This window comes from Zootoca vivipara, chromosome 5 (genome assembly GCF_965207765.1).
Source record: "Zootoca vivipara chromosome 5, rZooViv2.hap1.1, whole genome shotgun sequence".
In the NCBI taxonomy this organism is placed as follows: domain Eukaryota; kingdom Metazoa; phylum Chordata; class Lepidosauria; order Squamata; family Lacertidae; genus Zootoca; species Zootoca vivipara.
In genome coordinates this window covers 44,755,794-44,783,751 of record NC_142588.1, presented here as the reverse complement: position 1 = coordinate 44,783,751, position 27,958 = coordinate 44,755,794, and the positions used below count along the sequence as shown (strand labels likewise).

Sequence of the window (27,958 nt, the reverse complement as noted above, 5' to 3'; positions counted from 1 at the left end):
AGAAGCCACACAAAAAAGCACCTTATTTTGTTAAGTTTATTTATCACTGAAGTTAACACATAGTAGCAAGTTCTGTGTTGGCTTCAATTAAAAACAATCATAAACATTACTACTTTGCCCTCAAAATTGAAGTCAACCCAGCCCATACTACAAAGCACTTGGTTTAAGGTAAATCACTTACCCCGAAGACAAGAAATTGGGAAGGAAGGAAGGAAGGAAAGAGTGAGCAGTTCCTCCGGACCACATACTTGAAATAGGATACTATATATAAATGCTTCAAAAGGCATGAATTATCCATGAACAGAAAAAGCAGTCTCTATATGCCATGGGTCTGAAACGTCAGCAGTATGATTGTTCTCAAACGCTCTCATTTTAATAGCCTTATTTGTTGTTTTGAGACTGCTGTGCTGGCATTCATTGTGAGAACAAAGACTGCAAAATGGCTTGACAAGTATATGCATTCAAGAAAAATCTACCCAAATAAACCCCCGTGTGGCTAAAAGGTCCATAACATTTATCGTATGCAACTCAAAACATACTGACTTCGTATAATACCATCAGGAAAAAAAAACTCTTGCCATCAAAATACCCAAATAGAAAGTGTTTGCTTATATCTATTTTAGGCAGTAGTCTTACAAAGCCATCACTTCATGTAACTAGAAATGTTGTTTCAAATGTACACTTTGCAGACCATACCTATTTTCAGGTGAAGAGCTACTTAAAATAAAAATTGATTTCTTTCTGATTGAGATATACATGCCACTCAAAGATACCTACTGAGTTCATATTTTTTTATTTCTTACCACCAAGTGATCTGTGACATATACAACATTTGAAATTTCAGGTAACCAGTATTCAATTTCTGACTTTTAGTTGCAAGTTCTGTGCATGATCAGTTTTCACACGTGTAAGAGTTTCATGCTTTCACATTACCTAGAAAATTTTGTTAAAGAATTCCAATTCAGAGTGTTAAAGCACCAATATTATAATTTGTTACCAATCAATGCTAAACACCAACATAAAAACCATGTTTAGGTTTAGAACTTAACGTCGCACAGTGGTCCACCCATCTTCATCAGCTTCAGGTTTAGTGCGGCGAAGGGAGTCCCGGTCTTTTTCTGTTCTCCAGGCCCCCTTCTCTTTCTCACCATCTTTTTCTCGTTCTTTTGACACAGAGGGAGCTGGAACAGCAGGAGCAGCAGCAGGTGGTCTCCGAACAGTTTCCCGTTCTTCATGCTCCTCCTTTTTGTCATCGCCACGTCTCCATGAGCTCACTAAATGGGGGGAAAGACAGTATTATGGCTATGCTTCCTTCGCTGAGCTTTAGTATCATCAAATCCAGAGAAAAAGTTTAATGACATTGGAATCCAGGCCATCCAAAACAGCTTTATAGCAATTCGCAAGAGACACCCATAAACTCATGAGTATGTCCAAAAATAGAACTTTTTTTTTAAATAAAAAAAAGAGGGGGAGGGATCTTGTATGAATCTTTCCACATAGCTTTGAAATGAGAAGTTAACATGATTTATAGAAGGTCTGATTATCTGATAAATTATGGATTTGAAGACCCAGAATAGAAAAATAAATACCTATTGTAACCAACAATGTTAAAAACATAGAACATTTAGTAGGTTCAAAGCTAAGGGGCAAAAACTTTGCAAGTCTTTTAAGTACAAAAACATTTTTTATTTACCTGTTTAAATCATATCTTACTACACCATCAAATTTCATTTCTTTTAAAAATATATTCCTCAAGTGTTCTCAACTGTGACCCTATCTGCACAATTAGGTAAAAGTAAAGGGGTAAAGGTCCAGTCGTGTCCGACTCTGGGGTTGCGGCGCTCATCTCGCTCTATAGGCCGAGGGAGCCGGCGTTTGTCCACAGACAGCTTCCGGGTCATGTGGCCAGCATGACAAAGCTGCTTCTGGCGAACCAGAGCAGTGCACGGAAACGCCGTTTACCTTCCCGCCAGAGCGGTCCCTTTGATGTGCTTTCGAACTGCTAGGTGGGCAGGAGCTGGGACCAAGCAACAGGAGCTCATCCCGTTGCAGGGATTCGAACCGCCGACCTTCTGATCAGCAAGCCCTAGACTCTGTGGTTTAACCCACAGCGCCCCCTGGGTCTGCACAATTATGCAATGATATATACCGTTAAGTGTGCTTCTTTTGTCTTTTCCCGAAAGGGACCTGTATTTAGGGTACCCAACTACAGAAAACAAGTCTACCTTCTTCCCGATCTGTTCTGGGAAGGGGCCCCGGGCCTCTCCTTTCCCTGTCTTCAACACGCCGATCTCGAAGATCACGGCCACCCCGGTCATCTCTAGAATCACGGCCACCTCTGTCCCATTCATCACGACGGCCTGACTCTCTCCAGCTAGAGGTTTCCTCAGCTGGTCCTCTTCTCCAGCCAGCGTCATCTCTTTAGTTATAAAAATATATTTTAGTAATAAGAAAAAGCATTTAACTCCACATTCAAGGGAATGAATTAAAATCAACCGTATGACCCAGAAGCTACTCTTATGCAAACTGTTACTGGAACAAAACAAAACTTTCCCCCCAAAAAATAATAGCACTATTCAAAATCATTTTTTCCAAAAAACAAGCATTTGCAAACATTTGTGGGTAAAAATATTGCAAGCTATTCCACAGTTAATCCTCATAGCACTCAAGTGCACATTTTGGTGACATAAAACCCATCAAATTAACACAAAAAAGCCCTGCTTTTGGCTACTTACTACCAATTCAAAATTGTTCAAGTGCCCCCAAATGTGATGTCCAATATCCCAAAGATTTTTGTGGTGGTGCCTGACCCCAGTTCATAAGGGGTGAGGAGGAGAAACCCAATCTACATACATGATTTAAAAGTAATGAAATCAAACCTAGGACGCCTGAAACGATCTTCCCGATCAAGGTCACGGTCCTTGTCAACTTCACGGTCCTTCTCATTCTCATCACGATCTTTATCCCATTCATTATCTTCTGAAGGTCTGGAATCTCGTGGAGGGCCCCAACTATCTTCACGAGCCTTTTCTCGTTCTCTCCAACCACCTATTTGACAGCAAAATATCTGAACTTTTGTGTACTAATTTCAATAGTGTAAGAATGTAGCGCTTCCATTCATGTATTTTATATAATTGACTTTTTATTTCTATTATTTGTATATTCAGGGCTGTCCCTGAATAAGTCTGGCCCAACTCATAGCCGCGGACATGCCTTGGACTTGGTGTTTACCTCTATGGATGTTGGTGATCTAACATTAAGTAAAAGCGAAACAAAAGAAGTGCCATGGTCAGATCACTTTCTGGTGCAACTGGACTTCTCCGCAACCCTTCCCCTCTGCAGGGAGGTGGGACCGATTCGGATGGTCCGCCCCCGCTACTTAATGGATCCAATTGGCTTCCAGAGAGTGGTAGGGGATGTTTTATCCCATGTCGATGGCCTTTCAGCTAATTCCCTGGTGGCCCGCTGGAATGCAGAGTTAACCAGCGCTATTGACTGTCTGGCTCCGAAGCGCCCTCTCAGATTGCATGGAGCCCGGACAGCCCCGTGGTTTTCCCCGGCGCTGAGGGCAATGAAACAGTCGTTGAGACGGCTAGAGCGCCGGTGGCGGAAAACTCATTTTGAATCAGACCGGACACGGGCTAGAGCTCAACTTCGAGCCTACCAAGTGGCAATGGCGATGCGAAGAGGACCTTCTTCACCGTCTCCATCGCATCTGCAGAAAACAGCAGCAGGAGACTCTTCCAGGTGGTTCGCAATTTAGCGGAACCACCTGCTCCATCCGGGCCCAGTACGGGCCACATGATCTCCTGCAATGATTTTGCAAAGTTTTTTGCAGATAAAGTCGCTCAGATTCGGGAAGAGGTAGACTCCACCATGGGAGCAGGGCCGGGGCGGGGGAGTGCTAGAGTCCTGTCTAGTCAAGTTTTGTGGGATCAATTTCAATCTGTTACCTCCGAGGATGTGGACAGGCTGCTTGGACGAGTGAAACCAACCACCTGTCTCCTTGATCCTTGCCCATCCTGGCTTATAAAAGCTAGCCGGGAAGGGCTGGGTGATGGGCTTCGCGGGTTGGTAAATGCTTCTCTCCATGAGGGGGCCTTCCCAGACCCGCTTCTTAAAAAACCATCTTTAGATCCGGCCAATATGGCCAACTATCGCCCAGTCTCAAATTTTCCATTCTTGGGCAAGGTGATTGAGCGAGTGGTTGCTGAACAACTCCAGGCACGCCTGGAAGAAGCGGACCATTTGGATCCCTTCCAGTCAGGATTCAGGCCTCATCATGGGACTGAAACTGCCTTGGTCGCACTGGTTGATGATCTCCGGCGGGCTAGGGACAAAGGTGAGAGCTGTTTCCTTGTTCTGCTGGATCTCTCAGCGGCTTTTGACACCATCGACCATAAGATCCTTCTGGACCGTCTAGAGGGCTTGGGAGCTGGGGGCACTGTCATGCAGTGGTTCCGCTCCTTCCTCCTGGGCCGTGTTCAGAAAGTGGTGGTGGGGGATGAGTGTTCAGACCCCTGGGCTCTCACTTCTGGGGTGCCTCAGGGTTCTGTCCTCTCCCCCATGCTTTTTAACATCTATATGCAGCCGCTGGGAGAGATCATCAGGGGGTTTGGGCTGGGTGTCCATCAGTATGCTGATGATACCCAGCTCTACCTCTCTTTTAAATCAGAACCAGTGAAGGCGGTGAAGGTCCTGTGTGAGTGTCTGGAGGCAGTTGGAGGATGGATGGCGGCTAACAGATTGAGATTGAATCCTGACAAGACAGAAGTACTGTTTGTGGGGGACAGGAGGCGGGCGGGTGTGGAGGACTCCCTGGTCCTGAATGGGGTAACTGTGCCCCTGAAAGACCAGGTGCACAGCCTGGGAGTCATTTTAGACTCACAGCTGTCCATGGAGGCACAGGTCAACTCTGTGTCCAGGGCAGCTGTTTATCAGCTCCATCTGGTACGCAGGCTGAGTCCCTACCTGCCCACTGACTGTCTCTCCAGAGTGGTGCATGCTCTAGTTATCTCTCGCTTGGACTACTGCAATGCGCTCTACGTGGGGCTACCTTTGAAGGTGACCCGGAAACTACAACTAATCTAGAATGCGGCAGCTAGACTGGTGACTGGGAGCGGCCGCCGAGACCACATAACACCGGTCCTGAAAGACCTACATTGGCTCCCAGTACGTTTCCGAGCACAATTCAAAGTGTTGGTGCTGACCTTTAAAGCCCTAAACGGCCTCGGTCCGGTATACCTGAAGGAGCGTCTCCACCCCCATCGTTCTGCCCGGACACTGAGGTCCAGCTCCGAGGGCCTTCTGGCGGTTCCCTCGCTACGAGAAGCCAAGTTACAGGGAACCACCCACCCTGTGGAATGCCCTCCCACTAGAGGTCAAAGAGAACAACAATTACCAGACCTTTAGAAGGCATCTCAAGGCAGCCCTGTTTAGGGAAGCTTTTAATGTTTGATGGATTTCTGTATTTTAGTGTTGTGTTGGAAGCCGCCCAGAGTGGCTGGGGGAACCCGGCCAGATGGGCGGGGTATAAATAATATATTATTATTATTATTATTATTATTATTATTATTATTATTATAATATTGTTGTTTTATTGCTATGGCCGATGGCTGACACAAATAAAGATTCATTCATGCATGCAAGGAGTTTGTACAGTATTCTATTTCTTACGATTCCACACCACAACTGAGGTTTCCACATGCAAAATCCCATTCTATTATGGATATCTGGGATGGGAACACATCTGGCATAAATGGAATACAATGTGGAATAACTTGTTTCACGCTTACATGTGCTTTATTATGATTTCCTTGAATAAGGAAGAGAATGTGTTTTTTTCCTTTTAATTATCCAGTACACTTGCACTCAACTAATTCCCGGAATCTGTGCTACCTATTAGATCATCTCCATTTTTTAGTCATTTGCTTAAATGTGCCTAGCAATCAAAGTACAAAAAATGCACTTTGGGAAACCTTCAATTAATGAGCAAAGAAATCATTTTTTTTATACTGCAGTGCCAGCAATGTACATAGCTGCCAAGTTATCCCTTATGCTGAATAGGCTTCCTCGCGAGAAAAGGGAAAACTTGGCAGCTATGGCAATGTAAAGAAGTTTGGCGCTTATTGGGTTGTGACTTGCAAATATGTAACCCTTTAGATTCTTCTATTACCGCCATTACTTTTCAGACCATTTTCAATAGAAACATTACGAGGTACTTTTCAGTTTGCTGCAGTCATCTCAGAATGCAAAGCATTTTCTGTGCAAACTTAAAAAAGAATGTATGCCAGCTATTCCTCAGAACACAAAATGAATGGCTACAATTTATATTAGTTTACCTGGTTTACCATATGGTCTCCAAGGTCCAGTTCTGGAATCCTCTCCACGCCTAGAATCATCTCCACGTCTAGGTCCACGATCATCATCACGCCTTGAAATTCTATCTTCATCTGTGTTACGCCATGGTCCCCTATCTTCATCACGCCTTGACATTCTGTCATCATCCAGCCCACGCCGGGGAGGCCTATCTTCATCTGCAGCTCTCCAACTTGGTCTGTCATCATCCAGCCCACGCCTGGGGGCCCTGTCATCATCCAAGCCCCGCCTGGGGCCCCTGTCTTCATCCAGCCCACGCCTGGGACCCCTGTCATCATCCAGCCCACGCCTGGGACCCCTGTCATCATCCAGCCCACGCCTGGGGGTCCTGTCATCATCTGTGTTGCGCCAACTTGGCCTGTCATCATCCAGCCCGCGCCTGGGGGTCCTGTCGTCATCTAAGCCACGCCTGGGGCCCCTGTCGTCATCTAAGCCACGCCTGGGGCCCCTGTCGTCATCCAGCCCGCGCCTGGGGCCCCTGTCGTCATCCAGCCCACGCCTGGGGCCCCTGTCATCATCCAGCCCGCGCCTGGGGCCCCTGTCATCATCCAGCCCGCGCCTGGGGCCCCTGTCATCATCCAGCCCACGCCTGGGGCCCCTGTCGTCATCCAGCCCACGCCTGGGGCCCCTGTCATCATCCAGCCCGCGCCTGGGGCCCCTGTCATCATCCAAGCCACGCATGGGGCCCTTGTCTTCTGCTGAGCGCCAACTTGTTCTGTCATCATCCAGAACTTTCTTAGGACCTTTGTCTTCATCAACATCCGGCTTCGGCACTTTGTCTTCTAGTGTTTCACGAGGAGACTCTACTCTGTCTTCTGAGATACCACGCCGAGGCAAATCATCTCTTCGTAAAGGTTTTTCATCCTCACGTGCTTCTCCACGCCGCCACTCTCTGTTTAAATAGAAAAATCATGCATTTTTAATATAAAAGTTTTGTTTTCAGTTGTCTGGAAAGCCATTTGGTATATTACTTCTACACAGTAGTACTAATTACATCACATCACATGTTATTTCCCATAAAGATATCTGTTCCATGTAAGAACTAACATGCAACCTGTTGAGTAGTCAGCTTGACATTTTGGGGTGGTGAGGATAAATAAAGCATCATATGTAACAAGATCCTAAAGAACAATGGTGTCACAAAGGATGGATAATTATAAAAAGAAAGCATTATCCAGCAAAGTAGTTCTGTTAGCCCAAGTACTTATGGCTGCACAACAGGACTTCCCCTCCCTCTTCTTCCCCTGTGCACCCTACATCTGTTCTGGGTTTCTTGTCAACCCACCATTTGGCAGAGGGGGCTGTTGGGAGGTACAGGGATAGGAAGTCCCTGCACTAACAAAACTACTTCATTGGAGACTGCTCACTGTTGGAAGATTTCAAAGGAAATGTCAGGATGCATGGATGTTGCTGAAATATAAAAAAATAGACAATTCTGTTCGAGTTCTGATCAATATAAAAGATTTATAAATAATCTTTTTTCTTTCCTTGCTATGGCCTATCCAACTATATTTCAGGTGCTCTCTTCCAACTCTGGCTGGGAACTTACAAACTTTTATCCAACAGTCTACATATGCTAGGAAACTTAAGAAATCAGTATACATCACTGAACTTACAAATTCTGTTTTAAAACCAAATGGAATCTTCACCTGGGGTGAGAAACAGCACACCTAAGGTTTTCATTCAAATGGCTGGTTGCTTTCTCAATGTAATACAGGGTTCTTGTATTAATTTGCAAAGCCCTTAACAACTTGGATCCAGGATATTTAGGAACCGCCTAATCCCTGAGGTCTTCAGAAGAATCACTGTTAGTATCCCCTCATGGCTTAGACACACAACTTGCATCCACCCAGAGATGTACATTCAATACTATGGACCCAATTTTATGAAACTTCCATCCAGTTAAGTTCAGACTGGCCCTCTGCCTGCTGAACGTCCAGCATGTACTGAAGACTTTATTCTAGAATTTTGATTTTATCCTTTCAATGAATCTTTATTAAATCAACCCTGTAGACTCCTTAAGAGACTACTGCATTAAACGGTGTATAAATTGTCAAAATAAACAATTATGTAATTTTGCTATTCTTATGGAATTTTATTGCATTCTGTGCATGCAATGATTTCGTTGGATACAACCCATTTTATCTGTGTGAAGTCTACAACAATACTCACCCTTGCAGAGGACATCAGGATCACAAAGGAAACATTAACAAGTTGTAGACACTTTAAGCATTATTCCAATCAATACCTTTCTGGTGGTGCTTGTCGCCTCCATTCTGAGTCTGGCTCAGCACTTCTTCTCCAGGTGCTTTCACCAGGTTCTCGGTCACTCCAACGAGAGTCCTACAGTTAAATAAAAAATAAAAAGTACCGTTAGTAAGAACCCAACCAATGTGGTTTTGTATATATCACATGCTTTTATTTCAATACAATAGTATAGGCATGACATTATTTTTACTTACAATAACGTACTGAGAACCTATGAACTAATCTGTCAGTGAAACTTGTTTTTTGACTAGTTATTAAAAACAAAAGTATATATTGCATTCTGTGGCATTACAAATTTAATGAGACCTCATGTGACAAATATATGGGTGGATATTCAGCATGGACAAGTGCAAAGTACTGCATTATACTGGACCTGAACTATTAGTTACAGCTCAAGAAAGGGGATGGGGAATAGGTAGTAAAATAACAGCTCCTTGTCCCAACGTGACCCAAACAAATTGCTCAGTTATTTAGTAAGAATTATTCACATATCCCCGAGTGACCTGTACAGTACTGAATACGAACTTGAGAAACAGCATATCAATGCAAAAGGTAGCCACTAGAGAAACCACCACTACCCATGTTTTGTAGAACATAGCAAATGAACAGCTAAGGTGATGACAGTTCAAATTAGAATAAAATATGGCAGAGGAAGAATGACAGAAGTGAACTGGAAACAATAGTCAATCCATTCAAAAAAGGCAGCAAAGTCTTCTGTCATTTTTCCTACTCCTAAAAAGCAGGAGAAAAGGAACAGATCCCAAATTTCACATACAAATGGACCCTTCAGACATGACAACTACAATATGTAAAGTGAGGATGACCTCTAATTCTCCACTGGAAAAATTACATATAGAGTAAGAATGAGAAATTACTAGGGCTGCAGATGATGCGGATTAATACACACATTTTCACCATTATAAAATTTCATAATGCATGTATTTTCTGGTGCAAAGTTTATCCATTGAAAAGATTAGCAATGATTGAGCCAAGGGTAATATTAATATGAAGCAATACTTAAGACAAGAACAAAGATGACTCCTGGGGCACCTTAAAGGCTGATGAATTGGTTATGACATGAGCTTTTGTAGACCAGAGTTCACTTTGCTGCAACAAACCAACATGCTACAGCTCTGGAAACACTTTATGTGCTTGAGCAGTGGGAAGATTTCAAGCATACAGGCTCTTCTACTTTTTTTTTTAACTAATACCACAAGTTCCACCAACCAGAGACTGGTGCAGAATAGTGGCTCAACTGAGCAGACATACAAAAAGATTTAAGGAATAGACTGTCTCTGAGCATATGCTTAGCCCAGGATTTTTTTGATAACAGAAGAAAGCTTGGGAATCTCTTCATACAAGAATCCACTCCTGTTATCCACCACACCCTTGGGCATTCTTTTTCAGCCAACTAATTTAGGTAAAATAAATTTTTAAGCTGCCACTATTGTTAAGACAAACAGCGGTCAAAAACTCGATCTATTGCAAACTACTCAAACACCAAGCAACAGATCCTGATCCTTCTTCCCCCTCCTGATTAACTTCATACTGTACTACATTATTTCATACTCATCATATGATCATAAAGATACTAAAAGGCCAGTTGACAGTTAATTTATTGGTGCCCTTGTGCATCAGCTAACAGAAAAGGGAACCAGTTTTTTTTGGATACATTCCCCAACCCTGGTAGCCTCCCAGCACTGGCCGAATTCAGCTGCAGTGAGTCAGGGGACCCTCCAGAACATGCTGGAAGGTGCCATAGAAAGCTGCAAGAAGGTGGAATCACTTTCTCCTCCATAGCACCAAGGCACAAAACTGGAGTCCACTCAAAAGCTATACGTTGAAAGTTTCCCTCTCGACTTAAATATGAATTCTTGAATTTGTAGAGTTCTTTCACATACACTTTTTTATTGATGGTGTAAATTATTGCCTATATAAGTATAGAAGAATTTGGAGGGTTGTATCCAATGCTATCTGTGCGGAAGCAGAGCAAAGCTCTCCTCACGCGACAGACTTCATCTTCCTGTCCTCCTCCCACCCAGGCCTCCACGTTTCAAAATATGCTTCAAAGGATTGAGGGACTCTCCACAGCAGATTTTGGAGACATGTGGTGGTCTGCAGAGGGGAGAAGAGAGAAGTGAAGTCCTGTTGTTTGCACAGGACTTCTGCTCATGCAACACTGGATTCTGCTTAGAAATGTCAGTTTATCGGAAACAGAATTTACCTTCCTTGAAAGCGGATCTTCAAGATTTCTCCTCTCTTCTTCTCGACGACGTTCCCTCTCTTCAATCTCCAGTTCTCTTTGGCGTTTCTTTCTCTCAACCTCTTCTAGTTTTTTGACGCGTTCCTGATATTCACGCATTTCTTCCTCACGTTTTTCACGTTCTGCACGCTCTTTTTCTTCTTGTTCTGCCCAAAATATTAATGCAGATAGTGACTTTCCATCCTATCTTTGAAATGTCTATCATATGTCCTCTCATTTACCAACTTTGTTTGCATAGCATTTCATGTCTGCTTAAAATTTAATGGGCCAATGTTGTGCAAGCAGACTTCTGGTCATGTGATGGGAATTCCTTTTTCTTTCCTGTCCCATAGCCCCCCATGCCGTCCCCAAATCTGCTCTGCAGGGTCTCCAAACTCTCCAGATCATATTGAGTGGGCCTAGTAGAGGGAATCTATTCCACAAACAATGTCCATTCTGCTAGTGGACGGACACCACTGAATATTACCAATTATTATTTTTATGAGTAATGAAATTCAAAATTCAATTAATGGCAGCCATCGTACATCTATATCCAGATAAGTAAAATAAATATTGTTGGAAACACAGCAAAGAACAAGGGTGTTTTTTCAGCAATAGCCTTTTATTTAGTGTTTACCTTTAAGCATCTTCTCTTCTTGCAATCTTTGTTCTTCTTCCTCTTTCTCCTGATAATAAGCAATACGTCTTTCCTCTTTGCGCTGCCTTTTGCGTTCCTCTAAGCGGTTATGCCTTTCCTCTGCTAATCTTTCTTGGAATTGTTTAAGTTTTTCCTAAAATACATATTAATACATTGAACTCCAGACATGTTACAGGCAACCTACAGGATGAATGCTCAAACATGAACTCCAACTATCTGGTGTCTACATGTGTTAATGACTAATTGTAGCTTGGCAGCTAACATAAAGTCAACTCCTGGGCACATTGTTCAACGTCTTTCTAAACAACTTGGATGGAGGAATTGAAGGGATGCTCATCAAATCTGTAGATGACATGAAACTGGGAAGGGTAGATAATGCTGCAGACAGAATCAAAATTCAAAATGACCTTAACAGATTGGACTAACTAGGCACAAGCTAACAAAATGAATTTCAATAGGAACAAATGTAAGGTTCTGCACTTAGGCAGGAAGAACCAGATGCACAAATATAGGATGGGGGGGACACCTGGCTTACTTAACAGTACATGTGAAAAGGATCTAGGGGTCCTGGTGGACCACAAGCTTAACAGGAGTCAACAGTGTATGGTTAACCTGGAAAAGGGACTAAGAGGAGATATGATAGCCATCTTCAAATATCTAAAGGGCTGTCACATGGAAGATGGAGCAAGCTTGTTTTCTGCTGCTCTGGAAGGTAGGACTCAAACCAATGGCTTCAACTTACAAGGAAGGAGATTCAGACTAAACATATGGTAAAACCTTCTGACAGTAAGAGCTGTTCGACAGTGGAACAGTCTCCCTTGGCAGGTTGTGGACTCTCCTTCCTTGGGAGGTTTTTAAGCAGAGGTTGGATGGCCATCTGTCATGGATGCTTTAGCTGAGTTCCATGCATTGCAGGGGGTTGAACTAGATGACCCTTGGGTTCCTTCCAACTCTATGGTTCTAAACAGTTCTGGAATCCACATTAAGAGCAGAGATGTAAAACTACTGTTTTGAAAGTTTAGAAACAACTTATAAAATGGGAGAAATCTCTGATATCTTTGGAGGAAGGTAAGGATACAAATGAAATAAACCAAGAGGAAGACACAAATAAAGCTTTTTATATGAGATCATTTTATCAGAAAGGACACCTCTTTGCTGATGTAAAGCGTAATAAGTGGTGCCTCTCATATCAAAAAGGCACAGACACTAAGATGCTAAAATGACAAAGGAGAGAGGGTGCCAGTGCCATCCCTCACTCCATTTTCTATAAAGTTCTGTTCAGGAGCAATCTCATGTGTGTCAGAACACAAAAATCTGATTTACCTCATACACTGATCTTCTCGCTTCTTTGAGCCTAGTTACAAAGAAATCGCTGTCGTCCAACATCCTTGACATTCTGTTCTTATGTTCAAGGGCTTTCTCACGTTCCAACTGCATAGTTGTGATCTGTGACATACACAAAACCAAATCAGTAGTAGAGTGATGCATACAATTTGTTTCAAATGTCTTTTGTGAATTTATGGGCATCACATGCCTCTCTTTTTTTTAAACAGTCTAGATGCCAATAAAATTTAGCAGACCAGTTAAAGAAAAACACCAGTAGGCCTATTATTGTTAAGCAATGGTATACTGAAAAAGAGCTTGGGAACAAAGTCTATATAAACCCTTTGATCACCTTTAAAATGGTGGTTTTCATGGTTCCCAAATAGATTCTAGCTATTACACCATTGCAAGTTGCAAAGCATTCTAATGATTTACATTAGAACTTGGTGTAGCTACACAATTTATTCCAGTCAGAAGATTTGCATTCTTTTATGGCAAAAATTGGAGTTCTAGAACAGACTGAGATTCCTTAATTGCAATATATCCGAACATCATTCATTCACATTGTCTACTTCATAAATTATATAATCAGCTGAGAATTTCATTTCTAGAAACTAACAGAGAAAAAATATTAAGTAACTATGTCACACCAGAGTACTCTCAGAAACCTCACCCTTTCTTCTTCTTGCTGTTCCCAAAGCTCCATGTCTCGGACTCTTTGCTCTTCATATGCACTCTTAATCAGTGGGATTTCTTCCAAGCGTTTTGCCCTTTCAAAATGGTCAATCTAAAGAAAAGAAATGTGATTGTTCAGGTTTAAGCATAAAAGGAACACACAAATGTTATCAATAGATGCTGTTTCTCCACCTAGTTCTCAGCTATTAACCGTACATCTTTTTCTTATACCTTTTTCTCCTGATTCTTCAGACGCTCTTGCAATTCCTTCTTTTCTTTCTCCAGCTGTTCAACTTGTTTTGCCATAATGAAGTCCGGATCCAATTCTTCAAGATCCTATAGTCAAGACATTAGATGTTAAAGAATAAAAATCAAACTGCCATTTCTGATAAAAACACACATTCTTGTTTTTAATTTTAATGCAGCTTCCCCACTTGATGCATTATCTACTGTTTTATTTTATTTTTTTAATTTTAGTCCTTTAATCCATTTTATTAAAATATTCTAATATTCAGAAATAGACTATATTATTTGTAATCAAGTTGTTTGATTAAGGTTAGGAAACCTAGTCCAGGGAAGTTGGAGATGCTACTGGTAGGGTGCTCAAATGGGATTTGTCTCCCTGAAGGATCAGACTTAACAGTTAGAATGTAGAAATGGGCTAAAAGTCAAACTCAATATACAGTATTTTCTACAATATAAACTTCCCATTAGTGAATAGTCACTAGTGATTACAATGAACAAGTTGTCAGGGGAAAACAACAAGCTTCTTACTTCAATATCAATATCTTTGAAGGCCTTGGCTCCCAGCTCAGTTTTCTTGATCTGCTCCAAACGTTCACGAACAGTTTTCTTTTTAATTTGCTCATGTTCCTGCAGAATGCGCTCCTTTTCTCGCTCTTTTGCCTCCTGACGCAATCTCTCCTCTTCAGCTTTGCGAACCTTTTGGAGTTCCGCTTCACGCTGCTCCAACTCTTCTTTTTCACGCTGAATGTTCAAGCTCTCAAGACGTTCCTTTCTTTCCTCAATAGTCTGACGGCGAGCAAGGATTCGCTGGTGTTCTTTCCTTGAATTTTTTAAATAAGCTGTAACAGCCAGCTGGTGTTGCTCTTCCTTCTCTAGCTGCATAATGGTTAAAGGCAGAACAACAAAAACCCATTTAAATACAAAATACAAATGGGAAAGTAAAAGCACTGTTGAATTCTGCAGAACTATTAATGTGTTCCCCCCCCACTGCATCTCAGAACAGATTCTTCAAAAACATATGTATTGGAATAAATATGCCAGCACTAAATATTTTAAAGTAATGCATGTAAGTATAGGCAACTCCCCATGTACAGGGGGGAGGGGGGCTTGTGTGTTCCGAGGCACCGAGAGTGAAAACCCACTCTGCACTCTTCCAGGGCTGAAAGCAGTGTGCATCAGCGGTGACATGTGACTTGAACACAGGCAACAGGGGAGTCAAACATGCATTGGAGGGAAGAGAAGAAATATTCAAACCATGATTGAGCATACCAAGTTTCCCATAAAGCGTCAGTATTCTTTTAAAGATATATCAAAAGCTTGCAACTTACCAATATGTGAGGTGGCTTAATCACTTCAAGAGCCTTTGCAAGGGCAGATGACATAGCTGTCAACTGGCTCCTGATCTGCTCAGATGGCATGTTTTGCAGCTGAGGGCCAAGAGGTGCATCTTCCCGAGTGCAATAGTTCAAATCTGACCCAAAACTCAGTGTTCGTGTGGTATGATCAATGCGAACCTAAGAGTAATTCAGAAATTCGATATTAAGGGCATGTTTAGGATAGTTTCTTACAGCTGTTTTTAAATTCTTTCTAACCAACTCTTATTTTTCTTATGTTACTGCCATTTAAAATTGAGATCAGAACAGTATACAACAGACTTCTGAATTGTACTCAAATCAAATGATACTTAAAAACTGAAATTACTTCTTGATTAAATGAATCTTAGCTAAATTATCATATGATTTAGTTCAATAATTAAATGTGCATATGGTGATATGATGAAAAAATCTTTAAAAACACGTTATTAGATTACATACACATTTATCCAAGCAAGCATTTTCTAAGAGGCAGAATCCTCAATTCTTTTACACACAGAGGGAATACCTCTCATAAGAGATAAAAACTGCAGTTGGCAAGCTCAGAGACAATGCTAGCAAACTAGAAACAATGCTACATGATTAGAACCATGATTTAACTGATGCATCTAAACTAATGGTGTCCCAGGGTCTATAGGGCTTTTCAAATCTCCCTCTCCAATGGCAGAAAGAGATGCCTGCCTTCAGAGAGAGAGATCAGATTTTGCATGGCCCCTCCCTGTCACCATAAAAACCCCTGTGCCCCTGTGTTTCCCCAATAAAACCATAAAACAGGGAAAAACTATGTCAGCCCTGGAGCTAGTTTAGTTTATTTCCATAAATTATAAGAGAGAGTAAGTCAGGAAGGGGGGGCAGGGGGAGAAACATTCCTTCTACCCTTCTTTCTGCCTAAACCTGGCAGGGCTTTAGAAGCTTCAGTTCCTTTGTCGTTGTTTCCACACACACACCAGCTGTAACTGCTCTGTAACTGTTGGGGTTTCTAACTATATTTCCAAAAGGGTAGCTTTTGAATTATAAAAGTCAACCATTTTACAAGAAAACATATTGACTGGGAATCAGAGAAGTCTTGCTTGAGAAGCCAAGCACTTTCACTTGCATATGGCAGCCCCGCCTAATTCTTTGGAATGTTGTGTTCTGCACTGTTCTGGGAATGCTGTTCCAGGAGTCAGGAGCAGCTGGACTACTACCAAGCTGTACGGAGAAGTCAGGAAAGCCTGCAGTATGGGCAGAGTTTGGCTCAATCTTTTCTCAATCCAACCATTCAAGGTTGCACAGGTGAAGGAAATTTTGTTGGACTACTTGTGAAAAAGTTCATTCTCTTCACAGGCCAGAGGATATTCTAAAGTGGGTTACCCCACCACTGAAGAATGTGCTGAAATTCATTGTTTGGAATTCAAAAGACAAAAGTGACTGTTATGTTTGACTAAACAAGCTTTAATCAGATTTATCTAACTACAGAAATGTGTATAAACGTTCGATGTTTTTCGCTACTGCACTTACTTGCAAATCACAATGTCTGGCAGCATCTACTATTGCACGTTCCAGTTGGAAAGCATCAACAAAAGGAACCAGAGTAGTCAGGCGAGAAAATTCGATGCTTTGATAAATTTGGGCCACCTGTGTAACACATGAATATTCAACTCTTTCCAATTATTCATCCTAATATTGTACAAGCATTTTTAAGAGCTCAATTAACTTAAGTCAACAGCCTAACCGTCAACAATAGTGAATAATCATTCGCATTTAAGAAACACTTCACATTTTCTGTCAAGCGTTTATTCAAAGGAATTACTCACTCTCCCAAGCAGCAACTATGTGTGAAGGAGACTGGCAGCAGTCTCTCAACGGAGCAAAGCTGCTAATTAGCCTTCAACTGTTCCTTTAGCACATCAGAAATAACACTGCTTACCACTGTAAAGGAAACAGGTCAATGACATGTGCATTTGGAAAACTGAAACATCAAACACTACAAAAGCCTTGTGTTAAGAATATATTATTTAACTAGGTAGATCCATCACCCACGCGTTGTACCTCTGTAACCCAGGCAATGTTTCTGTCTCCTGTAGCTTGTTCAGAGCATAGCAACATTGTCTGTTTTCTGTTAAGCGTCAGAAGCCTGATCCAAACAGCCATCATGCAAAGAGGAAGTGAGGCAATAAGCCCAGCCCCAACTTATGCTCAGTCACCTGTGTAGTCTTTACACATATGTGTACTAATAGTAAACTCCATTAGGAGGCCACATATACATAGCCTGTGCATACTTGTGCATGGGTAGTGACTATACAAACAATATAACTGGAAGTGGGGGTTCTCTACATGGCAATAATCCCACCCCCTACACATGTTCACTTGAGTGAGCAGGGCCATAGGGCATATGAGAAAAAAGTACAGTGGTACCTCAGGTTAAGTACTTAATTGGTTCTGGAAGTCCATACTTAACCTGAAGCGAACTTTCCCATTGAAAGTAATGGAAAGTGGATTAATCCGTTCCAGACGGGTCCACGGAGTACTTAAATTGAAAGTACTCAACCTGAAGCGTACTTAACCCGAGGTATGACTGTAGTTTGCTGCATGTGGTTCTTTGGTGCTGTTTCATGCATTATTCAAAATGGCATCGCACCAACACCACTCTTTGGTAACTACACCTTCTTGTCAAGTTACAGTAGACCACAGGGTTATGTGTCACATTAGTGATGTCTCCTTAATTAAACAAGAATTACAAGTGTAATATATTCCCTATATGATATGCATTAATCACATGGACAGAACTTGAAGATATTACAAAGATAGTGTATGAGAACCATGTGCCTTATTGATACAGATAAGCTCTGAGTCAAAGGCAACTGACAAATATAAGGTCTAATTTAAGAGATTTCAGAGTTCAATCAAGGAACAAGTCCAATATCTACTACATACAGCTGCCAACTAAATTAAGAATGCGCCTTATAACTTTCACTAAGTGATCCTTAAAAGATACATAGGAACAGAACATTCTATTTTTAAAAAACACTACCCTGCCAGTCATATGATACCAGGATAGTTTGCATTACAACAAAACAGTAAAACACACAACTTATAGGGTAGACTTCAACAATGCACTCTGATGAATATACCATCTGCAGAAACATTACAATGATCCTCTCCTCTCCTCCTTCTGTGTGCTGCTCTAGTGGTTCTCCTCACCATCACCACCCCAAGTCAGTTTCAGGGAGCGTGGAGAATGTGTGGGGTGAAGAGAGGGGTGGAAAAAACCATTGACCAAGTAGAAGTCCTTGAGCAAGGCTACTGCGATGGGGCTCTTTAGGTGCCCCACCCATATTGGTCAACAAAACTTATAAAAATATGACATTAGGAATACCCTGAGAGTCACAACCAAGCTCCTCACTTGTGCAGTTGAGTGAATCTTGATGAATTTAGGAATTCTGCAACATTCACTCCAACTGCACATTCCACTTTGAAGATTCTTGTTTTGCAATCATACCTGCTGAAGCAGCCTGAGTATGGTGTTATTTTGAAGATGGGGGATATATAGTTGCAGTTCTGGTTCCTTCTCAGATTGGTCTCTTACCCAGTTCAACACCTGTACAGAATTAGAGATTGTAAGATAGCACAGCTGGTTCAGACAATACCTTTTCCTCACTAAATTGCATCAACCCTCCAATTTTTCACAGTAGTGCACAGTAGTGTTTCCATACCATGTCAGAAACATGCAAATCTTCTCAATATTAAGAGGTATATTTTTCCAATTAGCAAGATTATGGGAATGCCTATAGCCAAAAACTAGGGACTTTGGGGCTCAACATGCACACAGGAGGGTATACTCAAGAATACACAAGGAGTGAAAATTAAGGCAAGTCCTTAAACTTTTTCAACCCAATATATTCTCTAATCCAATATACCTCCTCCTGTTTTAAGGCCACAAAATTATTACTTAGTTCAATCACTAAAGTGTTCCTAACACAATGTGTATTAAGTTGTGTTTGAAGGTGACTGACAGTGGTGACATTGTGTGCCACACTGCTAATTTACCTTCACCTATTATCTAGCACATCAGAAATATCTTTGTTCTTATAAATATTAAGAGAAAGACAATGAAACGTGCTTCACCTGTACAACTCTGGAGAATTACATATATATGTCAACTAAGGCTACAACCTTAAGCACACATGTATTAGGCAAAAAGTCCCCTTGAATACTATGGGATTTACTTCCCTGTAAACATGTACAAGAATACACTGCAAGCAACAGTTAATGCTGTTTTCTGGTTGTACAATGCCATTTCAAATCAGAAGCATCTATTAGTCACTTAAAATACAAACTAGGAACCTGCTCTTGCAAAAGGGCATTTTCCATTTGCATGACCAGGTTTTGCTTTTAAATGTGTAGTATTCATATGAATGGAAATTCAAGCAGCATTTTCATGCAGTTAGAAATTCTAGAAACAGATTGGAATGCTATTAATAGTGACATAAAATAGCCTGGACATAAAAAGCACTTAAAAAATACCACACATCTACTATAAATCAACATTTGTGTGAATTGTGTCAACCACACAGAAATTACATACTTCTGAATGAAATTTCAGGACTTACCTTGCATACACGGCCACATAACTTCAGTGGATGAAAATCTACTTCAAGCCAGTTATAAAGTTCCTTTACTTCTGGGACAACATGTTGTACAACATTAAATCTCACCTATAAGACATTATGAATGTTTTTAACAGTAAATATCAAACAAGCTGTAACACTTAATGCTTCATCTCAAGGATTAGCTAAAATACAATTTTAAAAAAATAATCAAAATGTGATAGATAAGAAACATACTCTTCATGTGCAATTAATGTGACGGAGCATACATCTCCACATGCTGAAACACCTAGAATGTCACATTTACAGATCTTATGGAGAAGCAAGGCCAAAGTCATGAAATATGCCCCACTGTAGATGGACAGCACTAAGGAGTTCCAGTTGCTGCTGTAGTCTACAGCTAGACTGGGACTGGAGGGGGAAAGTAGGTAACAAATGAAACTTTTAATTTTCATTCACATTGTTTACTATTCACATCATTCTGAATTTCTTCTCCAAGTTTTACAAAAGTTCCTTTTAATCAAGGATGCAAACTACATAGAAATGTTTTATGAAATGTTGCTTACCATATCATTAATGAGAGAAATTCGTGTAGGTGGAGCCTGGAGGCCCAACAGAGTTGCCAATCGCCGCTGCTTTTCAACAATGATGCCATCCATGTCTAGAAGACGAGCAATGTCAGTTCGTTCAGGTGTTATAGGAATGGACAGAGTGGCCAAAAGGACTCTCGTTGACATCCTACAGACAGAAGATTTAAGCAGTTGAACTGCATTAGCCTCCATTCTAGATGCCATACCTAAAATGACCTAACTGACCAGCTTTAAATCCAGCTTCCAACCAACCATTTGCAATACACTTCTGATGCTATTTCTAAGTTTAAAAACGCACCCGCAAACAAGTTTTCCTACCTCTGCATCTCCTCCTGCGTGAGGTTCTTTCGCATTTCCCTTGAGAGATGATAAAGACGGTGAAGTGTGGATGCATGAAAGAGCGCATTTCCTGATTTCCAGAAGACAGTAGAAACTTTGTGATAATAGTTTGCCATCAGCTGGGGCTTTGGTGGTTTCTTGGACAAGGAGAATAATCCATGTATGTCTTCCACAGCTTTGAAGGCTTCCTGAAAGTTTTTTTTTTAAAAAAAAAAAAAATCATGTTACACTACAACGGCATGTCAAACAAGTTGGAGGGGAGGGATATATGGAAACCTCATACAATGTAAAGTAACAGGCCTAGTTTGTGTGGTCTGCCTGAATAATGGCATAATAATAAAGGTAAAGGTAAAGGGACCCCTGACAGTTAAGTCCAGTCGCAGACGACTCTGGGGTTGTGACGCTCATCTCGCTTTACTGGCTGAGGGAGCCGGCGTGCAGCTTCCGGGTCATATGGCCAGCATGACTAAGCTGCTTTAGGCGAACCAGAGCAGTGCACGGAAACGCCGTTTATCTTCCTGCTGGAGCGGTACCTATTTATCTCCTTGCTCTTTGACGTGCTTTCGAACATGTTATTAAATAAATAAATAAATCTAAGCACGGAATTTCCAGCCAACAAACCAAGCATTGCCTGCCAGGACATCTTGGGGAAGCCACGCCCACCCATATGATATCAATTGTGGGTCAGGTAACGGTGGGGCTTCAAAGGAACAACTGGGAGCTTGAAATAGTTTCTGTTCAATGGAGCCTTCCCCCTCTCAGCACTGTGCTCAAGCCCTCTGTCTGTAAAGCTTTGAAGCAGCATTATGGGAGCTGTTAGACCACCATTTGTACCCATCCCTGCACTGCTCCTTAAAACCTTCATTTTGTTTAGTTTCAAAGGAACAGGATGGGGGCTCTTTGATTGACCTTTGTAAACAGCAGCACAGGAGTTTTTTTTTTACAAAGGGCTGCTTAAAATACCCCACTGTGCTTTGAAGTCTCATCAACCAGGACTTCAAAACATGGCACCTGATGTCACTATGATGCCAGGTGATTGACAGGCTTCAGCCACCTGTCAAATTTGGCTTGCAGGGGAGATTAAAATCTGGTCCACTGAGCAGAAACAGTTCCCCAGTCCTGGTATGCTCATTATCCCAAGTTCTGAGCCTAAGCACACTTTTACCAGAAAACTTTATTAATTAATAAATTTATGTTGTTATTTATGTACAGCTCTCTATATTACCAGATCCCTTAAAGCATAAAACAGAAGGTAAAGCTTAAAAGAATTTGGCAACAGAAAGAGAGACTGTCAGTACCTCAGTAACTGTGTAATTACATACCTGCCACAGTTCCATGCTTATAGCACTGTCCAACTGTACAAGCCTGGTTTCCAAATGCATTGACTGACTCTCTGGGTTATTGAGATTGATAGCTGTACTCTGATTGTGATGACGCTGGATCTGACCCAAATGCATTCTCAAATTGTCACAGAGTTTGCGAAACTCAGCTTTACGAGTATATTGCAAGCAGAACCTGAAAGCTGCAAGATAAAATTATGGCATTTGGAAGCAGTTAAGTCAGTTTGGCCTTGTTCACACAACAGAATAAACTGAAGTATGGCTTACTGGGACCACGTGCAAGTACGAGCTACTGGAGATGAGCTTGCAGCTGCTTTGCTCCTCACCAGTCATGTTTACTCCTTGCCACATTGAACCATGCAGGTTTGGATTAGCATGCTATCCAAATCTGAGCTCACGGTTAAGCTCTCTACTCACTAACCACTTAACCATGAGCTAGGTGCAGACAACACACTATATCAAACCTTAATGTTGTACAGAATGGCAGAGGTAAAAAACACACACCAGGAAACAGCAAAGCAGTTGCCAACACCTCTCTGGGACCGTGTTTCATGCAGTCCTGGCAAGTCATAGGTTGACTTACTGTGCTGCACTAACCAGACCTGCAGTTCAAACTGACAATATTTTCTAACCTTCAAATTTATCTGTTTGAACCACTTTGTTTTCTTAACTTTTAAAAAGGTTTATTGCTTTTTACTTTCCTTAATAAAAAGTCAGATAATAGTTGAATCATTATTATAAAAAATATTTTAACCCAAGATTTCCAATTTTCTTTTTAAAGAACAAAATGCTCCCTCCTGCACCTGCTGAAAGTAGGCAATCTATAAGAGATCCCAGAACTTTAAAAAGTGACTGCATAGGTCTTACAAAAAAAAACCACCCCAGATTTTACCTTGTTGTGCAATATCATGATAAAGCCGCTCCACTCTAGAATTGTTTCTGAGAAGGTCCAAACATTGCCTGTAGGATTCCCATAGAAATTTAACCCAGGGAGTCAAAAGTAACCGATCAGTACGATCTTGAGTGTCTTCCCCACTCACAGCACTTAGGAGAACACTAAAATTAAGAAACAAAAGGAATATGTTATTCTACACAATCTTTTTATCATGTTCCTCTCGACAAGATGCATATCAAGCAGCAGAATGAAATTCTAATGACACGGCAACAGCATTCTTTGAAAGCATTTTTCAAAGTCACGGGAATGCAATTCTTGTTTTAGTCTTCCACATCAAGGTGAAAGTTGATTTGATTGAGTCAGACATAAGCCCGCCAAAAGAATTCAGCTTGCACCCAAAACCATAAATTAGTTCATCAGTGTTTTTCAATATGTATGCATAATACAAAATTAAGCTTCATACAAAAAGTATCACAGCACTGTTACCTACCTCTCTGGAGTCTGAATATTATCTAAGTCTTCAATATCTAGCACCATCTGCTGAGACTCTTCTTTAGCAGATTCAGTTTTTTCTTCTGCTAGTTTTAAGTAAGCCCGAACTACATCCTCCAAGGATTTGATGTTCACCTGTATCAGAATTAGAACGGCTATAAATAACTTTGCTTAGACATGAAGTGAAGTTATTTATATGCAAATATATATAGATATAAATATAAAACTGTGACAGTATAATGAAGTGTGGCAATGCATCTGAGAACAAATGACTTCTGCAGCTACAATTCATTCAAAAGGTTTCTACTGTTGATATATGCTCCTTATCTCTAACCCTATCAAGCTTTTATAAAGTCCCATATATAGTACAGAACCATCAACATTTTTACTAAACATCTAAAAATATATAGTTTATTATAATGATTGTTTTTAATATCATACTATTAATATGATAACACTTTTCTAAGCCTTTACCTGTTGGCAGATATTCTTGTACTGATATAGGCCTTCTTTAGCCAGGTGGCTCTTCCGGAGGTCCACACAGAGCTCCAAGTACTTTAGCATAATCGGTTCGTGGATCTTTTGCCATGTTCGGTGTTTTTTACTTTTCATAACATCATAGAGAACATCAAGAGCAGGTTGCTTCTTCCCAACCTCAAGAAATTCTGAGAAAAATAAATTATGACTCTTAATACATACTGCAATAAGGTACAGTACTTTCATTTTAATAATACTTTGATTGCTTCAGAGTGAAACAGAGGAAAGTTGCTATAGCGAGCCATTTTCCATAGTATTGTTTAAAGCAGGGGTGGCCAACTCCCAAGAGACTGTGATCTACTCACAGAGTTAAAAACTAGCAGTGATCTACCCCCTTTTTGGGGGTTCAGGTCAAAGTTGTTGAGCTTTGTTTAGGAAGGAGGAAGGCCCATGAGTTTTTTCAGGGGGAAGGTAAAATGTTTGAGCTTTTTTTAGGGGAGCCGCAGTTGTTCAGCTTCTTTGGGGGAGCCAATGATCTACCAGTGATCTACCGCAGACATCCAGTGATCTACCAGTAGATCATGATCTACTTGTTGGACATGCTTGCTTTAAAGTAATAATCACCTCCAGGGAATCAGGTTGAGCAACTTCTGTAAAATGGGGGGAGCAGTCTAATTTTATACTTTGCAGAACACTGACAGTCAAAAATTACTTGAAAAAAAATGTGTATCAGCATGCTAGTAAACATTTTTGTGGACCACAAGCTTTTGTGAATTTCCCCACAAATTCACAAAGCTTCAAAAGGATTTCAGGAAACTAATATAAAGGATTTGAGTCAGCTATTTCTGATAGCTCAAACTGGCTGTTCAAGTCTCCTAGGGAGGAAAAACAGAAATATGGTGAAGTGGCAACAGTTCTTTGTAAAACTGTTTCACTTTAAAAGGAAAAGTTGCAACGGATTGGCTAAACATTTAGTAAGCATTGTTTTGTGTTCTAGAATAATAAGGGAAGTGATACAATTTGTAGTTACAAACTGTTGTCATTTCTGTTCTTTAACTATAAGAGTTCTGCAATATCTTCAGTTTCAAATATGAATATCTATGCCTCTACAAACTAAAACGAATGAATACTTATGTTCCATCTAATGAGAACACTCCAAAAACTACCATACCTCGCTTCTGGCAAGTTACAAATACTTATTACAGTTTGAATTGAAATACATGTTGAATTAAAAGTCAACCCCAATCTGCTATATGACATTCTGGTTTATCATGAACAATGAGCTGGTGTGTGCTGCCTGATTGCTTCCCTGGCTGTAAATGGCTGAACAAACCAGGAAATCTTGGCTTTGTATTACAGGGATAACCAGGGATAGATAGATAGATATACGAGATCAGGAAGCAACAACAAACCATTGGTTCATGATTGTTGTCAATCATGGCTTGCAATGGAGAAACAAACCATGATCCCTGGTTTGTATGTAACACAAAGCCAAGACTTGCACTTGTACCAGGGAGGCAAAGTGGAAGCAACTGAGTAGGGTGTGCCAACATGCTGTTCATTCTCAGTAGAACACAGTAAGCCAGAAAGCCTGTGTTATCATGAAGAGCAACAGCCAGTACACAATCTTGCTTACTATTCTTGTATATTTACAGACCAACAGAAATCTGACTCCTCTCCAAGCCAAAATAAATTTGCAGCACAAAAAGCATGTGGGATGTATGGCCAAAGCTTCTGAATTATGCTCTTTGGTTGTATAAAACCCCTATTTAGTGACAAATGACTATTTATTGCTATAAATACCAATAAATATGGCATGTTTGTTGAAGAAATGTATTATTGTCAACGTAAGAAACCTGATTTCAATCAATAGATTTTAAAATTATTTAAATCACATTTTGACTTTTGAAATTAATACATTTTCAAGTTTCTTGTTTGAGAGATTCTTGGCTCTAAAAAAACATTAAAAATTATGAATCCCAAAACAATGTCAAGATTAATATTCTGGCCACTTATTCTTGAATTCACTATTAGTAACATAAAGCATTCAATGCAATGAAGCTTTAAAAAAATATGTATTCTGTCAATATTTTTAAGTAATTGCCAGATGGTAGATGAAGCATATGTTCCAACATGACAGCAAACTCCATGGTTAGACTGTACATTCCCACTTGATTTGCATGCCATGCTTAGTAGCTTCCTATCCTTGTCCACAGCAAACCATCATTTGTACTTATGTCCAACAGACAAATTATTGTTTCCACATAGCAACAAACCCTGGTTTGCCACAAACAAGGATTAGGCATTTACTGAGTGTGTGAGGGGAGAAAGTGGGCAAGACAGGCATTATAAATCAAACCATAATTTGGTGTAAAGTCTGAATGGCCTGAATGTAGGAAATGGAAAAATCAAGTAAGTAGATTTGAATAATTCACATAATGGTAATATGCATGTTAATGATTTTTTTAATTAAAAAAACTTTTAAAAAATTAACTGAAATTTCAAGACCTAATTCCATTTGACAGTAATGGTTTTTATCAAACTTTTCTTGTATTTATTAGGTACATACCGGTATAACCTGCTTTAATTAAATTATAATATGTTCACATATTCGGTACAGAATTTGGCTTGAGTCTACTCTAACAGGCAGCCCTACTATTTAAAACTGGTTCTTACCAGTATTTTGGTTATTAAATTAGCTTTTAAAGTGGGTGTGTTTGTTTCCCTACATATTAATACAGTGAGCTGTGTTACTGTAATTTTCAGTGCACTACATAAAAGACAAAGAAAAGGATGAGGGGAGGAATGAGATGTATCAAGCACAGTAGCAACAAACTTCCTGAATATTGCTTTAAAACTTTATAATCTATTATGAAATTACATCTTGTTCAGTTGTCTTAAGTTTTCACAATGACATTTCACGGTGTTATAAATAAAAGTAACTACTATAAGTAACTCCTTTAAATAATGGTTCTTTGTTTACTGCAGCTGCTTAACAGTAGAGACCTTCCAAGTTACATTGGAAAGCAAAGATAGGTCAGAATTCTTGTCCTAATCCTAACCTTTGTACCATATGCTTAGTTCTGCATCATCAGATGCTCTGTGAACTCTGAAAAAGACCAAATATTTACTTTCACATCACACCAGGCAGTGCATGCTCTGGGGACTCAAAATGAACCATATTAATTTAATGATTTTTAAAAATGGGCAACGCGGGGGGAAGATACAGAGGCAGAGAATGAGCGCCCATTTCCTGCAGCGCTGTGGCTAGATTTGTCATCGACGCCACTGAGAAACTGAGCTAAACCAAGATTCTGGCGCAGGCCATAATTCATAGCGAAACGGAGGGAACGTGCGAGTTTTAAGGGCGAGTGGGATTTCGAAACGCAAAGATGCCTACGCGAGATAAAAACCCGCCCTTTGTTTATTTATTCGGGGGTGGTGGGATAAACTGTGATGAGCCTGGCCACTGGGAACAGGTATAACGCAACAGCCATTGAAGACAAGCGCTGCCTAGGGAGGCACTTTTTAAAAATGTGTTTTATTTACTGACAAAAGAGGGGGAGAAAAACCCCTCCCCGCTCACACCCCCTCGCGCGCAAGCCTCGGCTCAAACCGGAGGAAGTGAGTCAGAAGAGCCGCCACGAGGAGAAGAGAGGCCTCGTGTCTGCCCTACTAAAGAACGAACAGGGCGGCTCGTCCCATTTCACCACCACCCCTCCTTCCGCCTCGGCTGCGTGCCTGACGGGGCCGGCCGGCCACCCCAAGCGAGAGCGCGGGGAGGAGGGCGAGGCCGTGCTGCGGTCAGCGTGGCGGGTGCCTGGGCCTCCCAAGTGTGGCGGGAGCCTAGGCCACGGCCTCCATTACTAAGCATAATGGGGGCACGGGCGGGGCGCGGAGGCGAAGGCGGGCCCTCCCCCGCCCCGCTGGCGAGCGGCCCCGAGCCCCGCACTCACCGTTCGCCCGCTTTAGGGCGTTCTCGGGCCGCTGGAAGTAGACCGGCATGATGGCGACGGCTTCTCCTCACACGGCAACGAGCCCCAAGGAGAGCCCAGCCAGGCAGCAAAGCGAGG

The 27,958-nt window shown here is 41.2% G+C and overlaps 1 protein-coding gene and 2 non-coding genes across 3 annotated transcripts; all 3 read right to left on the bottom strand.

Moving 5' to 3' along the window:
* Positions 1 to 22: 22 nt before the first annotated feature.
* On the bottom strand, positions 23 to 27,938 carry EIF3A (eukaryotic translation initiation factor 3 subunit A). The gene is made up of 22 exons (XM_035137844.3): positions 27,842 to 27,938; positions 23,883 to 24,073; positions 23,407 to 23,543; positions 22,914 to 23,077; positions 22,004 to 22,203; positions 20,661 to 20,869; positions 20,319 to 20,490; positions 19,756 to 19,860; positions 18,645 to 18,743; positions 16,664 to 16,780; positions 15,119 to 15,304; positions 14,319 to 14,666; positions 13,776 to 13,880; positions 13,543 to 13,656; positions 12,870 to 12,992; positions 11,526 to 11,679; positions 10,871 to 11,055; positions 8,627 to 8,721; positions 6,342 to 7,270; positions 2,880 to 3,048; positions 2,226 to 2,419; positions 23 to 1,274 (listed from the first exon to the last, which is right to left on the bottom strand). Exons 1-22 carry the CDS (start codon positions 27,888 to 27,890, stop codon positions 1,045 to 1,047), a joined length of 4,275 nt encoding a protein of 1,424 aa, XP_034993735.3. The 5' UTR covers positions 27,891 to 27,938; the 3' UTR covers positions 23 to 1,044.
* Positions 16,975 to 17,106, bottom strand: LOC118096674 (small nucleolar RNA SNORA19). Its single transcript, XR_004693953.1, has one exon. It is a non-coding gene; the product is annotated as a small nucleolar RNA SNORA19 (small nucleolar RNA).
* LOC118096675 (small nucleolar RNA SNORA19) lies at positions 19,138 to 19,267 on the bottom strand. Its single transcript, XR_004693954.1, has one exon. It is a non-coding gene; the product is annotated as a small nucleolar RNA SNORA19 (small nucleolar RNA).
* Positions 27,939 to 27,958: the final 20 nt, after the last annotated feature.

Excerpts from the sequence above, each read along its gene's own strand:
- EIF3A (XM_035137844.3), bottom strand. The coding sequence starts at position 27,890 with ATGCCGGTCTACTTCCAGCGGCCCGAGAACGCCCTAAAGCGGGCGAAC. Across the intron at positions 19,861-20,318 it reads TTTCTCTCATTAATGATATG|GTGAGATTTAATGTTGTACA; the intron begins GTAAGCAACATT and ends AATGTCTTATAG. Across the intron at positions 8,722-10,870 it reads AAGATCCGCTTTCAAGGAAG|GACTCTCGTTGGAGTGACCG; the intron begins GTAAATTCTGTT and ends ATTTAACTGTAG.